Here is a 27,502-nt window from a genome sequence, read left to right as displayed (position 1 = left end):
GTGTGTTTTCTTCACACGAGATTTTTTTTCATCATGAGCATTTTTTCTCCTACGCTAAATAGGGCATAATTGTGAAAAACAAGAATTCTGCACATCTCATTTGAATTCTCATTAGTCTAAAATTTTTTCAACTAAACTTCTTTTGTCTACGAAGATTTCTCTAACACATGAGGAGAACACAACCCCATTATGGACGCCCTAGTGAATCCAATTCCCTTTCTATCCCTCTGAACATATTTTTAGTTCAGTTTTCTAGCTGAGCTAATTAGAATTTAAACCTTGCCATCACTCTCGACAGCAAAGTATGACTGCATGCAGATGGCTGATGCAATGAGAAAGAAAGAAGTACTTCTAACCACATCACCTCTCTGAAGAAAAGCTTACAGCAGACACACCTCTCACCCAGTTAAAAAGTGTCTGCTTCTTTAGAATTCTTATGTAAGATAGAACAATAAACTATAATCCTGTCCTGAATCTCTAGGTACTCCTACAGATTAAAACTTACAAACAGGAAAACTGAAAACCTCCTGCCACTTCACATAATAAATGCCATTGTTTAAATCAACCAAGAAAGTTCTATTTTTGAAAATACAAAGTATTTTTAGCCTTTGACAGGGACAGACTAATCCCTGGTGGAAAGGGATGTGCCACTAAGAGCTTATGATAGTTATACAACTTAAGAAAAATGCACATAATACAGTCTTCTGATTCACAGACCAACATCAAGAACTAGAATCATCCTGTATGCTTCAAAATAGCAGCCCAAACACAGGGACACATTCAATGCAAGATGTATCAAAAATATATACATGTATTTAAACTCTGGTTTATAGTCTTTTCTTTAGACTTGCTAAAAACAACAGGAGATAACATGAATTGGTACACAGTTGTGACCATAACAAAAAAAGAAAATACCAACCCATTCTCACACCTTTCCCCACTCCTCAAAAAATACATAAATGTCAGATAGTTAAATTAGTTAAATTTATTTGACTATTCCTGGTAGTAGCAGACAAAAATAAGAGTCAACAACAGAAAAACTATGGCTTGGTAGGTTCTGGCTGGACATCAAGGAAAAATTCTTCACAAGGACATCTTATGGCACTGGGGCAAAGTTATTCAAAGATTTTGAGGTACCTGGGAAGGTTTTCAAGAATCAGAAAGACAAAGTCAGGGCTGACCTGGTCTATTTTGGTGATGATTCTGCTCTGAGCATAAGGCTTGAAACAGAAGTCTCCTGCAGTTTTCTCCAAACCACATTTCTACAATTCAATAGCATGAAAATATGCTAATACTTTCTCAAGGAGGCTAAAATCCTTATTAATTTTGCATTAAAAATATCTGAACTCAACAATTTCCTTCCTATTTTCGCCTGAGATAGGCAGTGGCATTTAAATTATCAAATAGTTGCAAGGAGCCAACCTACAGCCAGGTAGACTATGACACTGGCATTCAGGACCAGGTGTGTCATTCATGTAAGAGATGATTGCCATGTCATACTTGTATTATTACCTGGCAAGATGAAAGCAAAGTTCTTCTACTTCCATCCCTTTTTCAGGGCCATACTATCAAAGGCATTATGTTGTGATCTCAAAATGGGAATGCCATTTCTTCCGGGACACCAAGCTCATAGGAAAAAAAAAAAACAAAACAAGAATCTCTGCTATCCATTCAATTTGTTACCAACATCCTTATAAACTTTCTACTCAATGCAGTAAGAGTTTCAAAAAAATCCACTCATATTGAGGAACAAGGCATAAATTGTAATATAATATATATAATATATAATATAATATAATATAATATAATATAATATAATATAATATAATATAATATAATATAATATAATATAATATAATATAATATAATAATTAAAATGGAGGGAGATGCTAATTTATGTTTATGTCATTCATAAATGTAAACTAATTCCTTTCAAACATATTTCATTGTTACTGCTTTTTCTATTTCAAGGATTAAGCCCTGGGAAGAACAGCAGCACAGAGAACAGGGAACAGAAGAGGGTGCAATTCCTGAACATCACAGGAATTCTAGAAACTAACCAAGAAGAAACGGACATAAAATTAGAAAGGTTACTCCAGTATGTTTTCCGGTTTTCATTGTTGTTACAAAATCTTAGAGAAAGCTGCAAAGAGGGCTGGTGTCAGAGACATTTTTTTGCATTAGAGGGAACTGAACAGTGCCTTTTTTCCTGCCAATCATCTTTCTGCCTTTAAGGACAGACTTCATTTCATTCCTACACAAACACCTAAATTGCCCTCCAGTTTTTTTCTGATCTTGCTACTTAACAGACATTTTAAAAACAATACACCCATACACAGAAAATATTGTTTAGTTGTATACAACCAACATTTCCTGCTTGGGATGCCTAGGAAGTATTTTTCTGCAGACAAAGCTTGAGTATTCACCACATAGCTATTTGTTGCATAAGTTGTATTTACTTATATAAGCCGAATAAGGCATAATCTTTTTAACCTATTGCACAGGACAGCTACACTAGAACATGCTCCAGGAGCAAAGAAGTGACCTCTGTGAAGCTGACAACACTCTACAATGCTGACTTTCATGCCTGCCGCTGACACAAACACAGTCATTGTCATAGCAAAACCTTATCTGCCAGCCCTCTAAGAGGAAGAAGAAAACCTCAAGAGATTTCTTTCATCATGTTTTGCATTGGGAAAAACCCACACCAGTTTTCTTTCTAAATTTGATGGGCTAAGAAGCATTTAAGATGGTAAAAAGAAAAAAAAAAGCACTTTTATAGTTTTTGGTAATAGTAATTGCTTTTAAAACAAACGAATCATAGTTCTCAAAGGATTTTAACGTATCAAAAGCAACAAACTTGGTCATATTCTGCCTGACAAAAAAAAAAAAAAAAAAAACCTAGCAGCTGTTAACAGCTACTACTCCAGTGAGGTTACTGCAAACAAATGCCCCATGAGCAGACAGACAAGCATTCTTGAGGCTTTACCCCCGCCCCCTCCCTTACCCACCCCCATTATTCAAACTTTCATTCTACCCCAAACCTGGGCTAACTGATCAGACTTGTCACTTGCTGAGTATTTCTCACTTCCTCTTACAGACCTCTAATTCCCCTAACGTGAAGAAAGTCAGAGATTCAGGAAGTGAGATGGAGTAACCATGCTTCATGCAAAGTGGTCTCTGCACATTGTTCTTCCTCACTGCTGCTTTTATGCTGCCAAAACTGATGTGAAAACTCCATCTGACTTATCACAGAAACACAAGCAAAGCCCTGAAAAAGGTTTTCTGTAACAGTGAGCTTTTATGTTCTACTTCAAAGGGAACTATTACAGAAATTACTTATTATCAGCACACTGAAATCATGGCTAAAACAAAGGATGACATTAAATACATTAACTGGACTTTGCACTGAGAAAAAAGTTTAATCTGTGCATACATTATAGTAGAAAGAGGTCTGCTGAATAAAAACTAAGAAAGAGTGAAGTATAAGCCCTCCAGAAATGGATAGTCTTGTCAAACTGTTAAAAACCAGAGATTTACAAACCTTTCTATGGGGGATACAAATAATCTGCTCTGTCAAGCCCCAGGCTAGAACTCCAGGCAGCAGCAATGGGTTTTTTCTGGCTACAAGGAACTTCTGGCCTACATCCCAAATGCCTTCAGTCCATCACTAAGTGCACTATTCTGTCTGCAGTGGAAAGGATTAAAAATGAGTCCTGTGATGTCTTCAGATAAGGCTGCAAAGGCTACTTGAATATGTACATTAAATACTGACTAGCTACAGAATGTTTCCAGTCTTCACAGAAAAACAGTCTAAGGCTACAACTGTTCCTCTCTGTGGCTTTTCTGAAACTGATCTGACTCCTGCTCCCCTTCATGAGATCCTTAGCTACAGAACTGCTGAACACAGGCCAGAGTCTTCTTTGACATTACAGTAGCAAGGAAAAGTGAAAAGTCCTCCCTGAAATCCCCCAGCAAAGATTCATAACGACTGGTATGCCCAGGTCTCATGATATTAACCTAAGTACAGGTGAGAGAATTTTACAATGCTCCTTGTTTTTCTCATCAGAATACCAGATATCCACCACGCTCCAAAAATACAGATTACAGGACATAAAAACATCTACTGATATTTCACCTGGGCATGTTGCAAATGACATGGACTGAGAGGCAGAAATTGTAGAGTTTAGCTGGGCGAGAGATCATTTCCTTCACAGCAGCCCCTGTGGTGCTTGTTTTGGGAGCACAGCACTGTCTCTGCTTTTGCTGAGAACACTGACACAGCACCACGGCCTCTGCCACCCCAGTGAGGGGTGCACAAGAGGCTGGGAGAGGACACAGCTGGGACAGCTGACCTGAAATACCAAAGAGATTCCATCCCATATAATGTCATGCTCAGCAATGAAGCTGAGGGGCAGGTTCCTTCCAAAGTATTTGCTGCTCAGAAACTGGCCGGGCATCAGTCTCCTGGTGGTGCATTTACATCACAATGTTCACTCACTTTTTCCTTCATTATTAAACTGTCTTCTTCTCAAACCTGAACTTTGGGAGTTTTTTTCCTGGTTTCTTGCCCTTCTGATCCTCTCTTCCGTCTCACTATTTAAACATTCTGGTACAACTCAGTGACATAGCTCTGAAATACATCATATGACAGAAATATCTTTTTGCATGGTAACCAAGAGAATGCCACTAAATTCTAAGTAAGCAGACCTTATTCTCACTGAGTTATTTCCAATTAGAACAGCAGAAATAATTTTTCTGAGAAACAACTACTGATGTTAGCTGAAGGCTAAATGCACCAAGTTCATTGTGCAGAACACTCCCACTAGCCAGAAAAAAGTCCTGCTGGTATTTTTTATGTGAGGAAAACTGAGCATACTGTGAGAGCTTGTTCCTATGGAGAAACTGTCACGAAAGAAGGCAAAGTATGAGGTTAAAGCAGCAGCTATTTCTCTCTGCAGAGCATCCCTGTATGAAACTAGTAAGTGCCTTTAGTTTAGTTCAAGCCAGTTTCAAATTCAGAGTACACAAGTTCACATGTCAATGTTACTTAAAGCAGTTTCTCCATCTTATTTTAGTGGAAAATTTTTAGCATAATTTTTTCCTATTAGTTAAATCCTGGGAATAGGCTACCAGAATCTGAAATAACCTTTTAATTTTTTTTAATCCTAAAACCCCCCCAAAAATAACCAGCCAAACTCTGAGCATGAATCTTTATCCTCCCATCAGTTATACAGACACATTATTCTAGAAAGCCATGGCAATACCACTTACAAGGACTAGAGACTAATACAGGCTTAAGTGCAGTGCACATTTCTGATTGTCAGGGTGGATAATATCCAAGTAACACAATAACTGACTCACAGAGGGCTGGACACCACTTTATAATGTGAGACTTGGCAAGCAGAAAGGAAGGAAACAAAAAAAAATGCCTCAAACATGATTATTTTCTACCCTCCAAATAATCAAGCTACTTCACCAAACATATGCCAATATTTGCCAAGATCCAAGGGCAGAGAGATTAACCTCAATTCAATTAAAATCAGGAACTTCTCTGAAAATCCATCATCTTCCAAAACAGAACACAGTAGACAGTGAGCATTGCCAGCAATCAAGATCCAGGATCCTTGTGTTACTGCACTTTTGTGATACCAAACTGATAGCACAATTTACATGCTTCACCTACACATTGTCAATCCCATTATCTTTTGCAGCAGAAGAAAACTCCCCTCAAGATACTTCATAATTAAATTTTGTTTCCTGAAATTCACTTCTGCCCTTCACTATATTGAATAATTATATCTATTAACTTTCCTTTTTCTCCTTAATGGAAAAAAAAAAAAAAAAAAAAAAAAAGAAAGCACCTGCTGGAAGAAAGAGTGCTTGAAAGAGCAAAACCAAGTAACCGATTCTGGTTTTCCATGTTCCTTGGCATATAAAGAAATGCTACAATTCAATTGAAGTAATTAGGGGTTTTTTAAATCCTTAAAAAGATAATATATTCCCTTAAAAATGATAGACAATGATAGACCTCTGGATCTCATAACATCAAAACAAGTTCCTATTCTATCAGCTAAGCATTCCAGAGAAGTTGTTGGAAGGTTATTAGAAAAGGGCGTTTATTAAAGTTAAACTGGCAGAGCATCAACTCCTAAAAAGGTAGTAGCTCTGATTCTCTGCATCCAATCTCTTTCTTCCAGGAAAGCAACATTCTATGAATTTTCACACTAGTAGTTTGTAACCAGAAATATTAAATTAAATTAAATGAATTGCATGTAACAATAAGGGAGAAAGATCTGGGGACTTTCCACAGCACAACAAGCTTATCTGATGAAGGAAAATGTTCTGGTCTGCAATAATCATGGGCCCTGTATCTCACCACATTAATATCTAGTTCTTATCCCTCCTGTTCTAAAAGGCAAAACCTGGAATGTGCACAAGAGAAAGAGCTCTGCTGGGGTTTAGAGACCATTTAATTTCTGCCAAGTCCCTGATTCTCTAATTAGGTAACCCAAATAAAAACAGTCTCAAAAACACTTAAAATATAAACTTCGTATTTCTTCTGCAAGTGCTACTAAAAGAATGGTTATACACAGGTATCACAACAGTTGTTAAAAATGAAGTGCAAAAGGACACAAACTGACAGAAAACAAATAAAAAACCCTAAACACATTAACTTAGTTTAAACAGATATAACTGTAGTTTAAACAGATATAAAATGCCTTTTAATCTTTAAATGTAGAGCACTCAATTAAAAGTGTCAGATCTACCCAAACAACATCCCCACATTTAAGGTTTATAAATTTCTGTCCTCAGATCCCACATCAACATCATGCAATTTCAACTCCATTGCCTATTTCATTTCATAATCTTCCTACCCTTGCACAACATAATATACAATCAACTGAATACACTTTAACATTAAAGGTTTCTTTCTCCTGTCTATGTCAAAACCCATCTCCCCTCCAAATCACACAGGTCTGAGCCAAACACAAGAGGTACTTGTCTTTTCTTTAAACCCTGCGTTTTCAAAGAGAATGAATGTTCCTGAAATAAGTATGAGTAAGAAGATGAATTTGAAAGAACATTTAAGAGGTTACTAAGAAATCCCATTACAAATATATTTTAAATGCATCCATGCAGTCCATTCCCTGCATGAGCATATTTATTAGCAACTACATATCTATACAAACTCAGGTGCAACCTTCAGAATTAAAGGAGATGTTAATGTTAATTCTGAAATTAAGTTTCTTATTTTTAGTGGGTGTAACAGAAAAGAAATAGCAAGGCCACAATTCATTATCTGAGCACTGTTAAAAACTGTAATAATCTGCCAACTTGTGAAAAAAATTCCCCTCTGAAAAAGCCCCAGGAGCTTCTTCCCCAGCACCACATCGGCAGCAGATGGCCAGCATCAAGTCTGCAATTACCAGCCTGGCCTGACAGTCCCACAGATGACAATGATACTCTTTTCTTTTTGTGGATGTGAGCAGGGGACAGCTTGAGAGATGCAGACAACTTGGTATCATAGGCATCAACCCCCTCCACTAAAAATAAACATATACAATCAATTTCCAGGCCTGTCATATGATTCCTCCATTAATCTTCATTTCACCATTACGTTTCCCTCCTTTTTTCTTTAACACTTTTCTGCTACTTAAAAGTTTTTCAAACAAGGTGGTAGGAAATGTGAAACATAAAGGATGCAGTAGAACTGACCATTGTAAAGCATTGCCAAAGACAAACCTCATGAACTATCTGTTGTTGCAACCTTGAAACCTTTCCCCTCTTTATTTTATTCTCCCCCTACCCAGCCCTGAACAGATTATTTTCTTGCCTACAGAGGAGAACAGAACATCTGATGAGGAGCTGCTGTTTCATTTCCTCTCCTTCATCCCACCCCTCAAATGGGGAAGCCCTTAAGAGGGGGGAGGGGAAGGTATGGTTTTAATTCAAACGCTGCATCTTAAAATACTATTGTGCAGCATTTGGCTGGGAGTGATTAAAGCTATAAATAAATACACACCATGAGAGTACTTCATCCCCCCTACATCTCTGGGGAAAAAAATACCAAAAAACTTCTGCATTAATAACCATTTATTATTTCAGTTTTACACCCAAGAACTTGAATATTTGATAAAAACATTTATTTTGCCAAAGCCAACAACTGTTTACGAATGAAAGGAAGCAGAAAGCAAGTTATGAGCTGACAGATGCAACAGAAAGAGGGTGGAAAGGATTTTCTTATGTGCAAAAGAGGCCTGACAGACTTAACTGAGGCATTTGGACCTCTCCTCAGGAATGCTCAGCCCTCCACAGAGCCTTCTGTCTTACACCGATTCAGCATTCCTTCCTTCATTTCTACTAATTTTTCCAGTTCTTCCTCATTCCAGCTACCCCTTTTGCAAAATTTACCAGGCATAGAAAGCTGCTGGAGAAAAGTCTATCACAATCCTGCTGTCATTCATTATCTGTCTCAAAAATCTTACTGGGAAATAAGTCAATGCAAGAAGAAAACCTCAAGTCTCACTACATCTCTCTCATTCCAGCTTAATTCCAGTGACAGGTTGTACAGGGAGGGTGACAATGTTATGGAAACACTGCCACTGTTGAGGCTGTACCCCTCCCTGATAAGATCACCTTTGACTAATCATGATTTAATCCAAACAAAATTCTGACAATCTTTAGATACTGTTGATTCTTCTCAGAGATCGTTAACTATGTGTCAAATTCCATGCAATAAAACATGAATTCCTTCCCACCAGCAGTGGAGATGAGAAGAGACACAGGCTTTCCTCATGGCAAGATGAGCAAACTTTCTTTGCTGACACACACAATGAATACCAGAAAGCATTGTCCTTTTATCAACTCCCTCAAAAGTTTCTGCTTTTTCCCCACTTGTTTATCAAGTGCTGTAGTACAGCATATTACTCCTCTGTATAAACCTGGCACTTCTTGCAACTGCAATTATCAAAACATGTAACACAAGCACTCCCTTTGTGGCAGAGATGCAAGTTAATGCACACAACTCATCCAGAACTAAATCAATCAACCCTTACCAAAACAATTACTTGGCTCCAGCAAGGAAAAAACTGCAAGCACAGAACAGCTTTGCAAATGTACGGTTAGCTTGTGGAAAAACATCTTTAAAGCGTTTTGGACTGTTTCTCTCTCAGAAACACACAGAACTTAGCAGTGTTAACTCACCTTCCACACTGTCAGAACAGGAGGTACCAATCCCAGTGTCCCCGCTGTCAGAAGCTATGCTGTGTCTTCTCACAGGATTGTTTTGACTGCTTGATGAAATTGTTGAGGACTGCCACAGGGATTCAGTACCAGGTAACCATCCCACTGAGGAATAATCCGAGCCTAGGAAAGAGAAAGCCAGAAGTCTGTCATTGGAGATACAATACAAAAATCAGCAACAAAATACCTGCCAAGATGAAAACTGAATCTCATGTTTCATAGATAAAATTTGAGCCAGAGTGTGCATGTGTCTGTCTTAGAGGTTTGTTTTTTTTTGTTAAGTAAAATCCTTTTGATAGATGAAAGCTTCCCCAAAATTCCAACATATATATTTTTACTATTTTAAACTTTTCTTGTACTCTTTAACAAGACATTTATCATACAATTCCTATCCTAAAACTGATCCTCAAATCACAGCAGAATTTTGCATTGCAAGCTTTCAAATACAAAGCAATGAATTAATTTTAGGACAGAAACCAGTGGAAGATTTGGCCACTGAGATACAGTCCTTTTCTGCTGTGCATAAACCACATGACCCAGGTGATAAAGCCAGCAATAAAATCATCAACACTGATACCTAAAGTAATTCCTTATATGGCTGTACATAAACAGCCTTTGTGAGACACGTACCCATCTAGTGGTTTGTTTCATTTTGGTTACTTTTTTCATTTAAATAATTGTTAAAATATTACGTTTTAAAGCACAATTCAGAGCAGCAACTAGTTCTGCTGTTCAAGGAGTTTTTAAAGTAGGCCACATATTCTCACAGCCAACCTCAAGGGAAAATTTATCTCAGAGTACAATCCCAGAAGACCATTACAATTTCCAATAGCCAGTACCTAAATCTGAGCATTGTTTAAAGGCAGAATACTGATCATCACATTCATATTCTGAACCAGCACAGGCACATAATGAACCACGGAAAAAAGCATGGCTGCTCTTCATTTATATATAATCACATACATACACCCCCTCTAGCACTTAGCTTTGCATAGCACTTTCAGCAGGAAATGATTCATGAAGAAGTATCAGCTCACATATAATGTCTCTTGGGCTATATGACGTTATTTTTAGATCATTAAAACACTTTCAGCAGTGTCCATCTGAAGTCATAACAGCAATTTGCCTCTGCAAGGACATTTGCTATTTCCAGCTGTACTTGTTTTCCAGTAAATTAAATAGTTCAGAAAACAATGTAAAAATTAAATATGTGGGTATATATACAACCCAAACCCCATACATGAATACATACATGGTTCCCATACAGCAGCCAAATCCCCAGACCTAGTGGCTGGAGTGGTGACAGCTGCCTGCCAAGGCAGTTGAAAACTGAGGAACACGATAAATACTTATACACTAAATTGCTTGTGGCATGTGCTATTGACCTGCTACATGACATCTAAAACTGACTTTTTTGTAGGTAGGTTCTTGAAGGCCTTAAATATGCCTGTCCATCTCGTTTGCCTCAACTTCATTCTCTGTTGAGATTACTGCCTCTTCTTCCCTTTAGCACATTTGCCTACCTTTGCTCCCCGTAATTCAAAACCACCCAGTTCTCCTTCCCCTTCATTCTACTTCAGCCATGCCTTGTGTGATGTATTTCCTTCTCTTCCTTAAGCTTAGTTTTGCCTCTCCAGAAGTCTCTTTAACTGTTCCAGTGAGTATCTTTCAGGTCCAAGGGTGAGGGGAAAGACCAGAGGAGCCAGACATGAACACACATGACCATGTCTCACCCTGTAAAGGGGTCCCAGCCAAAATTCCAACGGAATACCACTCCAGGTGTCATCCTTCATATCACCCTCTCTTGTGTCATCATCAAATGTATTCAAGTGTGTCAGTTTTGCATACAGCTTGTGGGAAACTGGGACATTTCTTCTTTTCTTACCATCCAGCATATTTTTCACTAATACTCTGGCTGCATTGGGAACAGTAATTTTACCACACCTCCCTCTGAACAGGGCTACTTTCCAGAAGAACTCCACTTCATCCCTCCCAAGCTGCATCTAGCTATTCAAGCAAGAGTCAAACTGACTTATGGAATGCCAAGCTAATTAAATCAGAGACAGTCCTGATTTAGGAGACATTTAAAGTACATTTATAGAACAGAAATATAGATAGTTTCACCCTTCATTATGCTGTTTTCCACCATACAACTCTTTGGTGACATTTCAGCTTTTATGGTGTTACACAAGCGTTAAAAGAAATGCACCAGATAATTTAATATGGAGTAGTGGTAGCATTAAGACAGTATTAAGTGCCAAACCCTTCAGATCTCTTGGTTACACAAATGCTCAGCATGTGAAACTACAACCATCCATACACAAACGCCCAAAAGGGAGAGCAACATTTCACTCTGGTAGAACTTTGAGGAATAAAAGCTAAAAATATCACAGAATGAGAGTAACTTAAAAAAGGACTTTAAGAAGACACGTACTCTAACCTTCAGCTGAAAGCAAGATAATTAGATCAGACTACTCAGGGCCTCATCCAGCTGAGTCTTGAACACCTCCAAGGACACACATTTCCCAACCTCTCTGGTTCTTCCAGCATTTTACCACCCTTCATTCCAAGAAATACGGAGAGCCTCAAGAGCCTCTCATGTTCCAAACAAATTGTTGCAATATACCCCAAAAGATGCAACATCCCAGTGCGACCAGACTTGGTTAACAAACAGGGTTTACGTACTAGAGGGGGCAGACACTGATTCCCAACAGGATCTCTGCAGGTACTGTGAGCAGAGAAAGTAACAGGCACCACAAATCACCCTGCTGTAATCTATTCTCAGTTTTGCACCTACGCACAGACAGACTGGGGACACACCAAGCCCCAGGCGTGTCCTTCAAAAAATGCTTTTTCTTTGCCCCTTGACATTAAGCATACTCCTTTTTTTTTCTAAAAAGGACAGCTAATAACGCAGGAGTCTGCAGTTTTTGATGTTTCATGGCACACCCACACAATTGTGTTACCTTGCAGACCTAATGGAGATTCTATTTCAGAGAAGGCCATTACAAATATGCAAGTGTCTGCAAGAGAAAGTGAGTTCAATCATCTTTGAAAAGCTATATCATAAACAGCCAAATACAAGCACCAAGATCGTAGAAACAAACCCAAATATTAAGCCTGAACAGTAAGTAACTCATAAAACAGGACCCTATAGATCTCATTAGTCCGAGACATTATTTAAAAATTCATATATTACTTTCTTTATTTGAAACTGACCTTCTGAGCCAAGTCCTGAGGAATCCCCAGTTGCTATGCACCCCATTCTATGCTCCCCATCTCCTTTTTGAACAGCTCTCTGCAAATGTACCATCTTTCATACAGCAAACAGCCCACACTGAAAGAACCAAGTGTGAAAGGGGAAGATACACAGGAGTCCCCACACTGCTCAGCCAGCACACCTGCCTCACCCTGCTGCTCTGATCTCTAACCTGCCAAGCAACAGCCAGCATCCATCTGCCCAAAATACAGAGTGGAGTAAGAAAAGCAAGCAAAAATTTCTAATCAATATGTGTGCTGCTGAATTGCATATTAGCATCTGTCTGTGATCATTCTTTACGGGGTTAGAAAAATCCACCTTTCGTAGGATTCACTAGGAGAGAAAAAAGTACTGTCATCCTACCAGGCTGCAATTTCCATCAACAAACATGACAACATACACATAAGATCACAAAAAAATCTCAAAAGAAGACTTGTTTATACAAAAAGTTGAATGTCTCCTTAAATCTGGTCAGTGAAACATACCAACATCATCCTCTGTTTCCAGCCTAGGCATTTAAAACAGATCCCTTTACAACTAAGTATATAAAGGGCAGGAAGTAGATTATTTATTAAAAGGGAACAGTTGTTGAAATTTCACTTCACAAAAACATGTATCTTTTTCTGTGTTACAGAATGCTGTCATCTATTGCTGTGAGAAAGACTCACAGTTAATTCTGGATCATTACCATGCCTAATTTCAGTGGCATGCACAGATCCCCTGTGAAGTACATACACAAAATAACAACATTACCGTCTTTACATTTGGTTCCTAAAATACCTCTAACATGCCTGAATGTAAAGATTGTTATTTTAAGTGACAGCTGTGATACTGTTACTTTACCTAGCCACTGAATGGAAAGCAACAGCAAAAGACTTCACTGGGTTTCACAGCAGATACACCCTGAACTAAGAACACTGATTTTTCTATTCCACACTATGACTGACATGGATTGTGACCAGAAGTGAAACACCCATGACAGCCAGTGCAAATTTACAGTCAAAGGATTCTGAAGAAGATCTCTCTACAGTACTATCAAAACTAACTACACAAAGCTCATTCTGGTCATCACGGATGTGACCAGGCTGTACAATCATATTTCATGCCAGGATGGCACTGAAGTCTGCCTGAAGCCCTTGCAAGGAAAGAGAGTCAGCATTCAGCCCAAAGACACTGCCACAGTTAATTAGTTTACCCTCACCATCTGTACCTTTACCCTAAACACTGCTAATCATGCACAAAGATCACATGACAGTATTTGGAAAGAAACCACCCCACCTTCAACCCAGCTCTCCCACATCCACTCATATAAGCCCCTGGCCTTGCTGAACTTATTCTGGTTGCATCTTCTACACATTCCCTTCTCAATAAGTTCTTTAAAGTGCAATAGCCTCACTTTCACTTTCTCTCCTGTACCATAGGGCTGCATAATCACAAACCTAGGAAAAGCCTACAAATAAACCCACAAATGGTCTATCAACGATACGGCTGCTGTATTGTAAGAAAAAACTTACTTTGGTTGGAAAATGTTTGTTTACTCATCATACCTGCAAGATCAATACTGCCACAAGATTAAAGAAAATCTCACTCTGGGGTGTGCTTCATGCACAACAAGCCTTCATGGATAATATTCTTTTTTTTAACTGCTGGAAAGACAACACAATGAGAAAAGGCAATGGAGGCAGGGGAACCCAAAATTGTAAAAAGCCTTTCCAAAAGTAGACACAAGAGCAGATGTCACACTTCGCACATTTATACAGGGCTTTTAAAAAAGCTGAGAGTTAGCAATAGAATGGTGCAACAACAGCCTCCTTCAGTCTAAAGTGAAGTAAATGATAAGGGGCAGTCATTCAATCTGATATTCTGACATAGTAAAAAGATCCTGGCATGATAGTGTTCCTTCCAGACACAGGCAAAAAAAAAAAAACTTACTTTAATAAGTAACTACTTCATAAATTCTTTCAAAAATAGTGTTTAAAAAATGGCATCCCAATCCTAACCTCCTAGACACATACTTCCTAGATGCACTTTACCTCCATGGTCCTTTTTTAAAACAAATTGCAAGTTTTAATACAAATACCCAAAACAAATTCCAGGTCTACAGTGCAGGCTTTTCTCTAACAGGGTGAGTAGAACATTGGGAATAAAGGTTTCTAATGCTTCCAGGGAAGGTGGTCAGATTTCAGTTTCAAGATCCCTTTTTTACAAATGCTCTGGAGGTGGTGGAAACTCACAGCTCTACCAGCTGGCCATGAACTAAGATGCCAGAAGGTCCCAGTCCTTCCTCTCACATGAATGCAGCTGAGAGTAGGTGGATGATGCAGTTTAATCAAAGTGCAATAAGAAGCAGGGTAAGGTGGGATGAAATGACAGCCTGAACTATTTCATTTTTACATTTCAGTTTCTCAAAAGTACTTTACAGTGTCAGATAGCTGAAGTATGATTCATCCTAAGGACTCATATCCTTTATTAGTGTGCTTTCTTGACAGAGCCTGCAAGCTATTTAACTAAGTTCTCATAGCTTTTCAGTTACAAACAGATTAGAACAATTCTAAGCATGAAAAAAGAAAAATGTACAGATATAGAGGGAAACAGGGGAAGAAAAATAGAAATATGAGAGTCTAAACAGAAGAATATTGAGAGAGACCTTTTTATCAACTTACAAAGGCTGATAACACTGCCTGGTATACAAAGGCTTATGCCTGTCCTCTATCTTACTAATGTGCAAAAGAATTCAAGTACTAGAGAAAGAGAGAAACATAAAATGGTAGAGGAAAAAAATTAAAGTAGAAGAAAAAAACCTTAAGAAGAAAATACTCAAAATACAATCCTCACAGTACACATACACCTGACTGGCAGTATCAAAACTGCCATTACAAAAAAGGGCTATGGTCATATTTTAAGGAACATAAACTTATGTTTCAGTTTCCTGTGAACTAAATTTAAAGTAGATTGTCACCAAACCTACAGCTTCTTTTGCCTCTCAAATTCCTTAATAAAGGTTAAATAGTTTTGATTTTTTTCTTCCCCTCACAGAAGTGGCTTAACATACAATCTCTCATCATAGATAATTACAACTATAAAACATTTGTCTTCTACGCAAAGCAGTATTTCAAAGTGAACCTTCACAAGGTCTGATTTTTATGACTTTACAAACGTGCACAGGATTGTACAACAACAAGTAACAAGGTATCCCACGCAGGAAAGTATGCAATTTAAAGGAACAATGGTAACTAAAAATAATAAGCCAACTGGACAGATGAGCATCAGGTAGCTTGCTCTCTAAACCCCCACCAGAGTCTACAGAAAGTAAGAGGAGAACAGCTCTGTCTTTCCATCAGAGTCCAGCTGGCCAGCTTATGCTGCTGGCTAAAACAGGTCTGAGCTGGGAAGGCTGTTTGACATCAGAGCTAACTGCACCTAGTGGTCAGCAAAGGCTGCTCACCCTGCCCAGACACACACTCCTCCTGCCTCCCCAGCATAAGCCCTGCCACTCCAGAGCCGACAGCAAGCAGGTCAGGAACAAACTGTCCTGGCTCACAGAAAAGGTTATCTGCTAATCTGACTTTATAAGCTCGCTCAGCCAGGGGCCAGACAAGAAGCAGCGCCAGGGAGGGAGTGGGAGCATACAGGTCTGATGGCCAGCAGCAACCAGGCTTATCCTACTGCCAAACTGCACATTGAGGCAGATTCTAAACTGGAGCTAGGTACGCATAAATCTCTGGCTGCCTTCACTGAGGAGGACAAATCTATTCAGCTAGCAGAGAGTTGTGTTCAACGCTTAACTAAAAATATGGCAAAATCCTTAAACTGACACAGGTATGTAATATGGAGCTTTGCCTTCCCTGACTTCTACTCTAGAAAGTATGTAACCCAAACACAAATTCATAACACACTTTATATTTCATACACAGACAGCATTTAGCTGTAGTTATTTAGCATCAAACCAATGATTAAATTCCAGCCTTGAGAGGAAAGAAAGAGGTTTGCTCTCATTTCATCACTGACAGGAGCAAGACCAAATGCTCAATGCAATTGCTGATGGCACTCCTGTGAGTTTTCTGCCTCCAGATAGAACATTTGCATAAAAGAGAACTTCAAAACACAAACTGCAGATGTTTCTTATTTCATGTTTGGCACACAGACTACAACTATTACCTCATGCCTGCTATGCTGGCTTGCCTCTTTGTTTTTGAACTCAATGCACTATTCACCCCATGGAAACACAAAAAGATATTCCTAGTTTCCATCCACTTCCATATAACAACTACAGAGGAGAAGGCTACCTTTTAAACTTGGAAAGTTTATCAATTGCACTATGAAGAGGGGAACACCTAGGAAAATAAACACATTAAGTTATACTTGAAGTTAATATAAACTTTAGACAGCGAGCTCTCAGGACATGCAGTCAGTTCCTCGGGTCTGTCAAAAAACCTGGGCATTTATAGTTGATCAGCTGAATCCTCCTATCAAAAAATAAATTTAATGATCATAGGCTATCATCTGTTTCACCCTTTCTTACAGCTTAGCTTTATTAGTATTCAAAACCAGGTAAGTTGCTCTCCAAGCTGCTTGTCATGCTAACATTTTTCTTACAGAATTACCTTTGTCCTCTCTCTCTCTCTCTGTTTAAAGGCTTAATTCAATCTCCTCTGTGCGTGGGGAAAAGTGAAGTAATCCTAAAATGAGTCAAAAAATACTAAATGGTTTTAAGTAGTTCCCACATTTTGCAAAGTGGAACAAATAAGAGTCTAACAGTCTTTCTTTAGAAAAGAAAAGTGCATAATTTCTCTCCTCTTTGTAGTCAAATATCAGTTCTAAAGATATCCTTGACACTAAAATAAATGGAGAAGACAGACTCCCCCAAATTAAAATTTCACTGAAATATTTTGCTCAAGTATGAAAAATGAAGGACAAAATCTTAGCACTGTTAAAGAGGTCTAATGTGCATTATAAACACAACAGGACCTGCTTAAATGTGGAAGTATCAGAAAACTGAACCTCCAGGCTATAGGTTTAGTGCATGCTAATGGAACTATGCACAGAATAACAGAACTATGTAAGGGAGTTCCCACATTGTTACATTTCAGTGGAAAGGATGAAATTCTCTCTTCATGTAAGACATGAGGAGATTTTCCTTACAAACTTCCAGTGCCCATGTCACAGAGCACACTTTTCCTCACAATTAGCTTTACAGCTTCCTATCACTCCTATTCAATGTAAAGAAGGACAATACCCTGGAAACTGAGAAGAAGTAGTTAGAAAAAAAAAATCCTTCACACAATACACCATCATCTCTATTTAGGATACTTTCAGTCAAAACCAGCACTTCTTGTGTTTCTGTCTTCACAACTAAAATCACTTTCAATGTAAAGCTTTACATTACAATAATTCTACCAACCACACAAAAGGCTCTGCTCAATCAGTTTGGTAATTTCAGATGATGAAGGGAACAGAAAGGATTTAAGACTGCAACTATTAGTTTTGGTTTTGCTAAGTAGCAAAAATGAAAGTTTTGAGCAATGGTATTTCCAAAGTCTTTTTGCCCTTTTAGTTAGGTCAGTACACTTCATACCTTGTTTTCTTATTACCCAAGGAACCACCAGGTCTTTGATCAGCGTTAGCCACTGACCTTTTATACAAAGTACTAATTCTCAACTATAAGAATGCCTCCAGAGGCACTGAAAATTGCCAAAAGGTCTAAATGCTGAAGGTAGGCATTCGGCAGGGAAGACATCATCTTACAAGAAAGACAGGCTTGAAAAAAAAAAGGGTAATTTGTTTTGAAACATTTTAAAAAGTTGCAGCTTTCCACACCATCTGGAAACTATGCTACGAAAGGAGTAAAACAAACATTAAAAACATAAGGATACCTTATAAGGAATCTCAGTTCTGACTCCAGGATCATTCAAGAATGTTTCTTGTCTGAATACCACACCACTGGTCTCTAGTGTATCAGAAAGTTGAAAGCATCTTTTTCTTTTTTAAATGCATTTGCTAGGTGTACTTCAGGTATTTTAAGAAATGAAGAGGCAGTTAAGACCTTTACTTGACACACCTTGCACTGCCCTTCCTCAACAAGACTGAGAGAGTCTCCTACCACCTCTTCAGTCATTATCCATTACTCTGGACTTGCTTAAACCTGTGAGTCCACTAATTGGTGGAAGTTACACTGTCCAATGGAATTAATGTCACTTTTTCCTGATCCTCACTTAACCTTCCTTGACCTTCCTGGTAAGTCTGGGGATTAACTATATACTTCCTGATGTCATCTGCAGCAGCAAACCAAGACTGTGCTTGCTGGGAGATTTTTCCATTGTCCACCAGCTGATTGAAGAGCTAGTCTATTTGACTCTAAATATCCCACACCTGCCAGACAACAGCATAGAGGTTTCCTTCAGTGAAACAGACAGATTTCTGTCAGATGCCTCACACCAGGACTCTGTAAATCCCTTATTCAGTATTTAACTTCAGTATTTTCCTGGTTCAGCTTCCCCAGTTAGTTTGCTGTAAGGTTGAACAAGTCCTAGAGTGGGTACACGGGAGGCATACGAGTGGAGGTACACAGGAAGCAGGGAGCAACTACTCACTACATTATTTTAGCTGCAAAATGAAATCATGCCCTGCAATTCACCTGCATACACCTCTTCAGGCAAAAAGAGGAGGTCACCTGCCATATTTTCCTGTATTTCAGAGACTATTACACCTCTAAGGAAAAAGAATAAAAAATTCTCAAAACTCAGCCTCTTTTCTTTGTGTTACTGACTCCTTTTACAGATGGGCCTTTCAAATCTCAAAAAACAGCAGAGATCCCTGGGGAATGAGGAACAGAAAGATGCAGTGTCATTTACAGCATGGCTGGCTGCAGAGAAATAGGTCACTTGAGCGTGGCTGTGCAATCAATAGGATGTTCACACTCAGGCAACCGAGCCAGATGCTGTGGAGCACAGTGCCCAGGGAAAGCCAGCGTCCTCAGGGGCAATTCCACAGGGCTCAGCACTTTCTGGGAACATGAGGCATGATGTGTCAGGACTAACACACTTGTGAGCATATTCAACATGAGTTATTCCCTGCTGCAATTTTTCCTCCTCTTCTCTAGGCCTCTGCAGCTGATCTGCAATGTCCCACAGGCCACATATAATGCCTCCTCAACTTGCCCAAGACAGCAAAAAACTTCATGTAGGAGCCTAAGGTAGGAGCCAGAACTTATTATACTTCACTACACCTTCCCTCAGTGCTGGCAGCAATAAATTTCAGGACACTATATTTAGATTATTCCAGAAAAGAAATATCAAAATATAATGGCTTCCTCCTGAAGAAGTTTTACGGAGTGCAGCTGCCCAGCTGCTGGTGAGGGCTGCAGGGAGGCCTGTGTGAGGAGCGTCTGGGGCTGCCAGGCCATGGACACAGCCGGTTCCAGACAGCTCCAAGGCAGCCACAGCAGGGTTCAGCTGAGCCTGCTGCCATGATGCAGTGCCTCAGGGAAAGCATTTGTTCAGAAAGAGCAAAACACTCCCCATGAGCAATGAGAGAGGGAAAACAAGAGTGTGAGATACAGCCCTTCAAACTCTGAGGCAAGAGCAGGAGCACAGTAGGAGGAGCAGGAGCTCTGGTCAGATGCCCCCTGTAAGGCCCTAAAGAGAGCAGGAGGGAGCAGGGCAACAGCACAAGGAAGGAGTGTGAAGAGAAGTCGGCATGGACTGGACTGACACCACGGCCAAGTCTGTTCTGCCTGTGACAGCAGCTGGCAAGCAATCTCTGTCTTCATCTCAACACGAGCTTTTCCATCCTATTTTCTCTCCTGTCTCACTGAGGATTAGGAGCAGCAAGCACTGGAGTAGTGAGCCAAGGCTAACCCGTGGCAAAAGCCAGTACAAAAGCCACTTTTTGAATCACAGTGAAATTGCCTGAATGTGTTTTTGGGCTAATCACAACCACAATGAGACTGTTTCATTGTCAGTGTACAATTCTAAGACACATTTGGCCACCCAAGAGATTACTGAGGACTACAAGCAAGTCAGCACTTTTTCAGCCAAATAACCACCAGCACAGGAAATGATAATTAGTTTAACTCTTTAACTATTAAACAACAGGCAAGTTGTATGTTAAAAACAAGCATCCAAAGAGTACAGAAGACAGAGCAGTTGATATTGAACAAGAATAGTACAATCTCTCTTCTCCTTCACTAACTTGTCTACAACAAACAAACTTTACTTTCAACAATGGTAGATGATCACCTCTGGCTACAACCTCAAGTCATGCAATTTAGGAGGCTTTCAGCTATTCTCACCACTATGCATCATATTTTGAAATACATGGGCTCTTTAACAGGTATTAAGTGCCTGGCTAAAATCTTAGCATAAATAATAATGCACTGTAAGAATCAATATTTGATTGACATAAGTTCTATACATTATTTGGAGAATCTACAGGTGCTGTTTTCCTACCAGCACGTCCTTCACCCCCTCCCACTAGGGCAGACAGAATGGCTCAGGCTGCTTCATACAACATATTTATTCTGTAAAACTCCTTAAAACAAATGCATTCTTTTCAAAATTACTAAAGTAATAACTACTTCCTTTAATTAAAATTTTAAAAGCAAAGAATTATTGCAACCACAAGTCTATATTCAGTCAAAGTGTAATATACGGGAGATCAGAATAACTGCTAACTTCCAAACCCAACACTATAATATGCCTTTACATCCATCATTATTCTCTTGCCAAGCAGTTGAGACATAAGTGTTCTGCACACATTAAAAGAGTGGATGCTATACTCATAAAAGTGAGTTGCCTGGAGGGAGGAAAAAATAAAGGCGTTTTTGAAGGGAAGTAAGTAGCTCCTGTTCACCATCACTCAAACACAGAATGTCATTTGACCCCATAGTGATCTGTGAAAGACAGCAGAGGCCATTCTAGCAGCCAGCCTTGCAGCTGGAACACTACATTTTTAAGTGTGGGTGAACAATCTTTATAATGCACCACATACAAACACATTTATACATCTATAACTGGTAACCGATTTGAAATCTATGCTTGGACTAACTCACCATTTATTGCCTGTAAAGATAAACCTGCCTTTTCAAGATACTTCTAAAGCTGTACCATCCCTGGCTGCCCATCTCCGATAGCAGAGCAAGAAAACTTATTACAAAAACAAAGCCACTGGACTTCTGTCTGCTCTTACACCTCAAAGGATGAAAACGAGTGCCATCAGCCCCATCCTCCCCACCCTGGCTGAGTTAGGAAGCTGCCTTGGAAGCCCACATGTATCCCAAGAAGGCAGTGCCACACGGGTTTTACAATGTGTTGGGACCTTATTGCTGCTGCCACTTTGCTTGTGACATCATTAAATAATTTTTCAGACCCATGTGTGTCATGCTGCCCGTGAGGCTCAAGTGCAAGGAACATAGGGCAAATCACACTTCAGGAGCAGAGGGGTGCAGGCTACTATTTTTAGGGAGTGCCAATAAAATCCTTTTGATGTCCAACATTACCAATAGGCAATAATGGACAGTGGAAAGGAGCTTGACTAAAGGTGGCAGAGTTTACTACAAGTAATAAATATGTGTTACTTCATTTCAAAGAGTGCTTCTTTCACTTTCCACAGGCATCTGTTGGACACACATGGCCCAACCACATCTAGACAAGCACTTTCATAGTCTTAAAAGAGTTATTAACCAAATGTGCATTTCAAAGGCTGGTCTAGATAAATAAGCAAAGGGATTAAAATGCTGTATGCCCTTCACTGCAGTTAAATTCCTGTAAAGACAGCAGTTACTCACATGCTGTAGAGGTACAAACTATGCTGCAAGGGTTTCATAAACAGTCACATGTTCAAGAAGACTGGAAGACTTAAGTCAATCATACACGTTTCAAATTTAATTCTTCAGCAATTTTAATTTTTCAGGACAGGCACTGAGACTGTAAGGAGCTGAAATTATTTTGCATGAGCAGCAAACTGTGTCATTAAATTCACTGATTATACAAGAAGCACCTATCTAAAAAAAAAATAAAATCTCAGCGGGATACAAACAAGACAGCAATTTTTTTCTCAGAGAAGGCACTCCCATTGAACCAAAAAGCAAGTACCATGTAGAAATGAGAAGAAAGAGTAAAACTGAAGGTCACAAATTAAATATGCTCCAAAAGTGTCCTTGCCTGTTACATTTTAAGATAACCAGAATTAATTTGCATCTATTACTAAAAAGCTGTTAATTCCCCTGTGTAAACACAATAACTCAGTAAGCACCTAGCTTTGTAAGAGAATTATATGATTTTCAACTGTATGATTGTCAGTGATTTTCAAAAGGCTTTATATACCCATATCCATAGATTACAAAAGTACAACTAGCAAAATAGAAGACTTTTCAGTATAAAAATATGTTTACCAATAATTATCAAGTCATTAACTCTTATACTCCCACACCAATTGCAATCTACATCAAGTAGCTGCCACTGAAGTATTAAACATATCTGGGAAGAAGAAAGGTTCCTTCAGCTTAAGAAATAAGTGCCCAAACTCCTGCTTCCTAGTAGGACACTACTGTTCTGCTATGAAATACTTTTCCCATGAACAATGTCCTTAGAAAAAAAATAAAACCACCTAGCATGGTAGTAACAATAGCATAGAGTCTTAGTAGCTGTCATTCCTTCAATAAAAATACCTGCACAGAGCTAATTAACTTCCACATCTTCAGACAGATTACAAACCACACAAAACAGCTTCTCAACTGTTTCCCAGTAGCAGAGATGAAGGAGGGCACTCCTCAGTTGAAAATTATAATGCAGACATCATCTCTCAAGGTTAAACCTCCATCTACCTGCCTTCTAATTAGCCACCACTTTCTGTTAGTTTATCCTATCTCAAATTAGATCTTTTTTCTACCAGTTTTGCTACCTTACACCTCTACTGCTTACGGAGACACATACATTTAAACACTCAGGGTTAATACAAGTTCAAAAGAAAAGAAGGGATGGGGGAGGAACTAGAGGCAATACACAAAATTTGTTCTCCAGTCTTACAGGCAATTCTGACAAACAAGCAAAGCAAAACATGAATCCAGTAATTCACTGCAATTGCTGATAAATACAGCACAATACTAAAACACTTTATGTGACCCCAAACAAAAGGGAAAACAATGTATCAAATGTCACAATCTAAAGTTTTCTGAAACAAGTGAAAAATGAACACTAACAGCCTTTGTAATGGTCTGAAGTTAGTGTCAAGAGTACACAGTGATGATATAACCTTTTAATATTCCTGTCCCTAAGACAAATAATCAAGAATTGAAACACCCTAAATTCCTGCAGTTTCCATCAAATCAACTGAGATCTCCACACCTTTTGTTCAGAATACCCACTATTTTTGCAAGCTGTAGTACAAAGATAATGTAACTCCATTCTTCTGCAGGAAGCACTAAATAGTTTTTAAAAATGCTTCAACAAGGCAAACGTATTATACATAGAAATTCATAATTTAAACACAGTACAGAAAAAAAAAAAAGAACAATGTCTTCTTTCACTTTATAGGGATGAACATTAGCCTACTTGTAGAGATTCAGGCAGCTGCTGAGAATGTCTTAGCAGCTCTTGTATTTGCAAGAAAAACCCTGTCACTTGCAAGCAAAACAATCTCACCATTTAAATATATCAACTAACTGTATACACACATTATGCAGTCATCTTTTGTGAACTCAAAATCAAAATATAAATCCAAATTTCTATAGGAGAGAAATTACTCCAACAGCACCACTTTGCACTTGCAACGGCAGAGCCAAACCACAGACCTCCACTTGTGATCAATTGCTTCAATAAATCAAAACATGACAAAATATTTGCAGAAGCCCTGCCAAAGCAAGACAGGTGATACAGTCGGTAGTATTTTCAAATCCTAAAAAAGGCATCCTAAAGAGCCGGTGCCTCGCCTTACCTGCCCAAAAGCAATGTTCACACGGCTCTGCAGCCAATTCAGCGGTTTTGCTCTGCCAGTTTGACAGCCGTGACAGGGGAAGTCAGCCCATCGCTTGCACAGAGGTGTTTCCCCTGGAACAACCTAACTCCATGCATTAACATTTCAACGCATCCCTGCCAGCCTGCAGGAGCTAGGCTCTAATTAATCCAGAAACAGGAAAGTGGTGGAGGAAAAAAGGAAAGGAAAAAAAAAAAAAAACCACCAAAAAAACCCAGGACTCGACCCATTTGTTCCGGTCGAAATTTACAACGAAATTTACAAGAGAAGCACGCTTCCAGACCCTGCTTAAGGGTATACAAACCTAAATCGGGGATGGAAGAGAAAGCTCAAAACATGCAAACGGATTATGTAGGTTAAGCTCAGCTTTTGTCATCCGCTCCGAGGTCCAGCTAAGGAAACGCTGAGCCCCCGGCTGGGGCCGATTCGGCGCCAGCGGCCCCGGGCCGGCCCCCGCGCCCCCTCGGGGCGCCACGTCCCGCTCCGGCCGCGGGGCAGGGGCCGGGGCCGCGCCGCCTCCCGCGCACGGCGGGGACGGAGCCGCTTCCTCCGGCGCTCCCGCGGGGACCCGGGAGGGAGCCGAGCCGGGCCGGGGGAGGGGACGGGAAGCGGCGCGGGCCCCTGTGCTTCCCCCCGCCTTAGCCCCTTCCCTCCTTAGCGCTCCTTACCCGCCTTGTAGCCGCGCAAGCCGGGCTGGGGGTGCAGCCCGCCCCACATGGTGCCGCGCCGGGCCGGGCCGGGGGACCGCCGCTCTCCGGCGGGCGGGCTGGCGGCCCGGATGGGCGGCGGAGGCGGCCGCTCCCGCTGCCGCTGCCCGGGGAGCTCAGCGGGGCGCTGCCGCCGCGGCGGGGGCTGCTGCCCGCCCCAGGGGCGCCGCGGCCATGCTGCCGGCGCTGCCGAGCGCGGTGGGACCTGGCCGCCCCCTCGCCGAGACAAAACTTGCTCTATTGCGCTGCCGCCGCCGCCTCCTGCCTCTCCGGCGCCGGCAGCGGGGCGGGGACAGGGGCGGGAGCGCCGCAGATGCGGCGGCTGCTGCTCCGGGACGAAGCGCTTACATAACCCGGCCCACGGGGCGAGCTGCAGCGAGGGGCTGCGGCGGGGGGCCAGTCCGCCCGGGCCGCCCCGGCCCGCCCCAGCACAGCACAGCCCAGCCCAGCCAGGCCCGCTCAGGCCCCGCCGGGCCGCGGAGCTGGCTTTGGGCTCGCCTTTGGGCGTGTATGCGCCGCCCGCTCACCCCGGGCTCGGGGAAGGGTGTGCGTGTGCCCGTCCCCGGGGAAAACACTGAACTGACAGCACTTAGCGTGGTGTAAAGGCAATCGGAAAAGGAAAGTGAAATGCCTGACTCCTGAGTTGCGGCACATTGGAAATACCCAAGGTCGGTATGCACAGACCTTAGTAAGTAGAGTTCATAATAAAATCACTATTTTCCCCTACTTATGTTTGTTTTAGCAAGAAAAAGATGTGGAAATAAAGAATCGTGACATCCGTTTGAACGATCAGTTCCACCAAAAGATCCACAGTAACATCAAAAAGTTTAAGCCACAGGACTGGGAACAAAATGCTCGTGTCAGCAATAACTAAAACCCAGTAAGAGGCGCATCCCCTCTCCACACTGCTTTGAGTCTGCTCCAAATACTTCAAAAGACAATTCTGCAATAGCAGCCTTTCTGTTACTGCCGCTTGCAAATGCAGCCCAGTGGGCCCCGTGTAAACTACTTTCTGAACAAGACCCTGATTCAATCAGCAATCCACATTATCAGACAAAAACAGAGAAGGAGAAGGCACTTGGACAGCTTCTAACTTCAGCATAACCATACCAAGGTTACAAAATGCACACCCACCAAAAGAAGAAAAGGGATGCTCCAGGCAGCATTGTAGATTACGAGGGACATGATAATGAGGGAGGTGAGGTGAAACAGGATCGGTTCTATGTGTGGAGACATTCACAATCAATAAATAAAACTGTATTCAAACATTTCCTGCTGACCCAATGCATTTTTAATTAGTAGCTGATGATCACAGAACAGCTTTCATCTCTTCGGAAAGTTGTATGTTTTGTTTCAGCACAAGACATGTTTTATTTATGCCTAGCTTGGTATTCATAACATACTCAATAAAACAGGCCTCAGAAGTACTGGCATGAGCATGTAGAAATGCTGCATGTTGTTATTTCATCCTTTCTTAGCTGCATAAAGCCCTTGCACACTCACTGAAGGCCTGACATGATGTGCATTCCTCACCAGCTTGTTTTAACTTCAGAGTGTCAGTGGGTGTTCTGTAGGTAGAGTTGTAGAAACACAGACTTTAAATGTTACCAAACACTGAATAAAAACCCCAAATAGTAAAACTGCAGGAGATCCTGTCAAAACCTTCAGACTGTTGCTAGAAGTCCTTGAATAGTAAAAGGTCAGAAGCATTTTCAAGAAGCGACAAACACTGGTTTACAACAGAACACCAAAGCAGGAACTAAATTTTCATTGCCACCACCTCAGTGAAAGTGTCCAGCCTTCAACACTGAAGCTAACGTCAATATTGAAGAATATTTGTGAGAGAGAGATGCATGGTAGGTAAACATGAATATTAGAAAAAATAATAAAAGCTAAAGTATATTGCAAAACTTTGAAGACAAAGAAACACATAAACAGCTTAGTTCAAGGCCTCTTTAAAGGACTTGACTGTGTAACATTTGTAGCATACTATTTTGTTGGATTAGCTTGAGTACTTACCATATTTACAGGAGGATATGGTGAGCTGTAAGGAAGCTGAATTTTAAGATGGGGAGGTTATCTAGCTGCAGACTAGAAGAAAAACTGCTTCATGAATGCTAAGCTCTGGAGTTTGTGGTTTGTCCTGAAATGCAGCTGCAAGAATCCAGAGGCATGTCATGACTGCAAGAAAGCTACATGCATGGAAAATGTGTGGTAACTGTTCTTCTATCTTCTAATAAATGTCACTGAAGTGGTTTTATGTAATTTGTATTGCCGTTCATGGAAGTTTACAGTTTCTTATGTATCTCCTGTCTAGCCA

General features: G+C 40.4%; 1 protein-coding gene across 2 annotated transcripts in view; it reads right to left on the bottom strand.

Moving 5' to 3' along the window:
* CEP85L (centrosomal protein 85 like) overlaps positions 1-27,502 on the bottom strand; it is a 135,840-nt gene that overhangs the window by 79,822 nt on the left and 28,516 nt on the right. The window contains exons 1-2 of one of the 2 annotated variants that reach the window (XM_058020388.1): positions 25,144-25,192; positions 9,208-9,369 (exon numbers count right to left, since the gene is read on the bottom strand). In XM_058020388.1, the coding sequence (XP_057876371.1) occupies positions 9,208-9,369; positions 25,144-25,192 (211 nt within the window). Of the gene's footprint in view, positions 1-9,207; positions 9,370-25,143; positions 25,193-27,502 lie in introns of those variants that run through there. The other variant, XM_058020389.1, reaches the window with a different exon arrangement.

Source organism: Melospiza georgiana, chromosome 3 (assembly GCF_028018845.1).
Source record: "Melospiza georgiana isolate bMelGeo1 chromosome 3, bMelGeo1.pri, whole genome shotgun sequence".
Taxonomy (NCBI): domain Eukaryota; kingdom Metazoa; phylum Chordata; class Aves; order Passeriformes; family Passerellidae; genus Melospiza; species Melospiza georgiana.
Note: the sequence above shows the minus strand (reverse complement) of the source record. Positions and strands in the feature narration are given on the sequence as shown.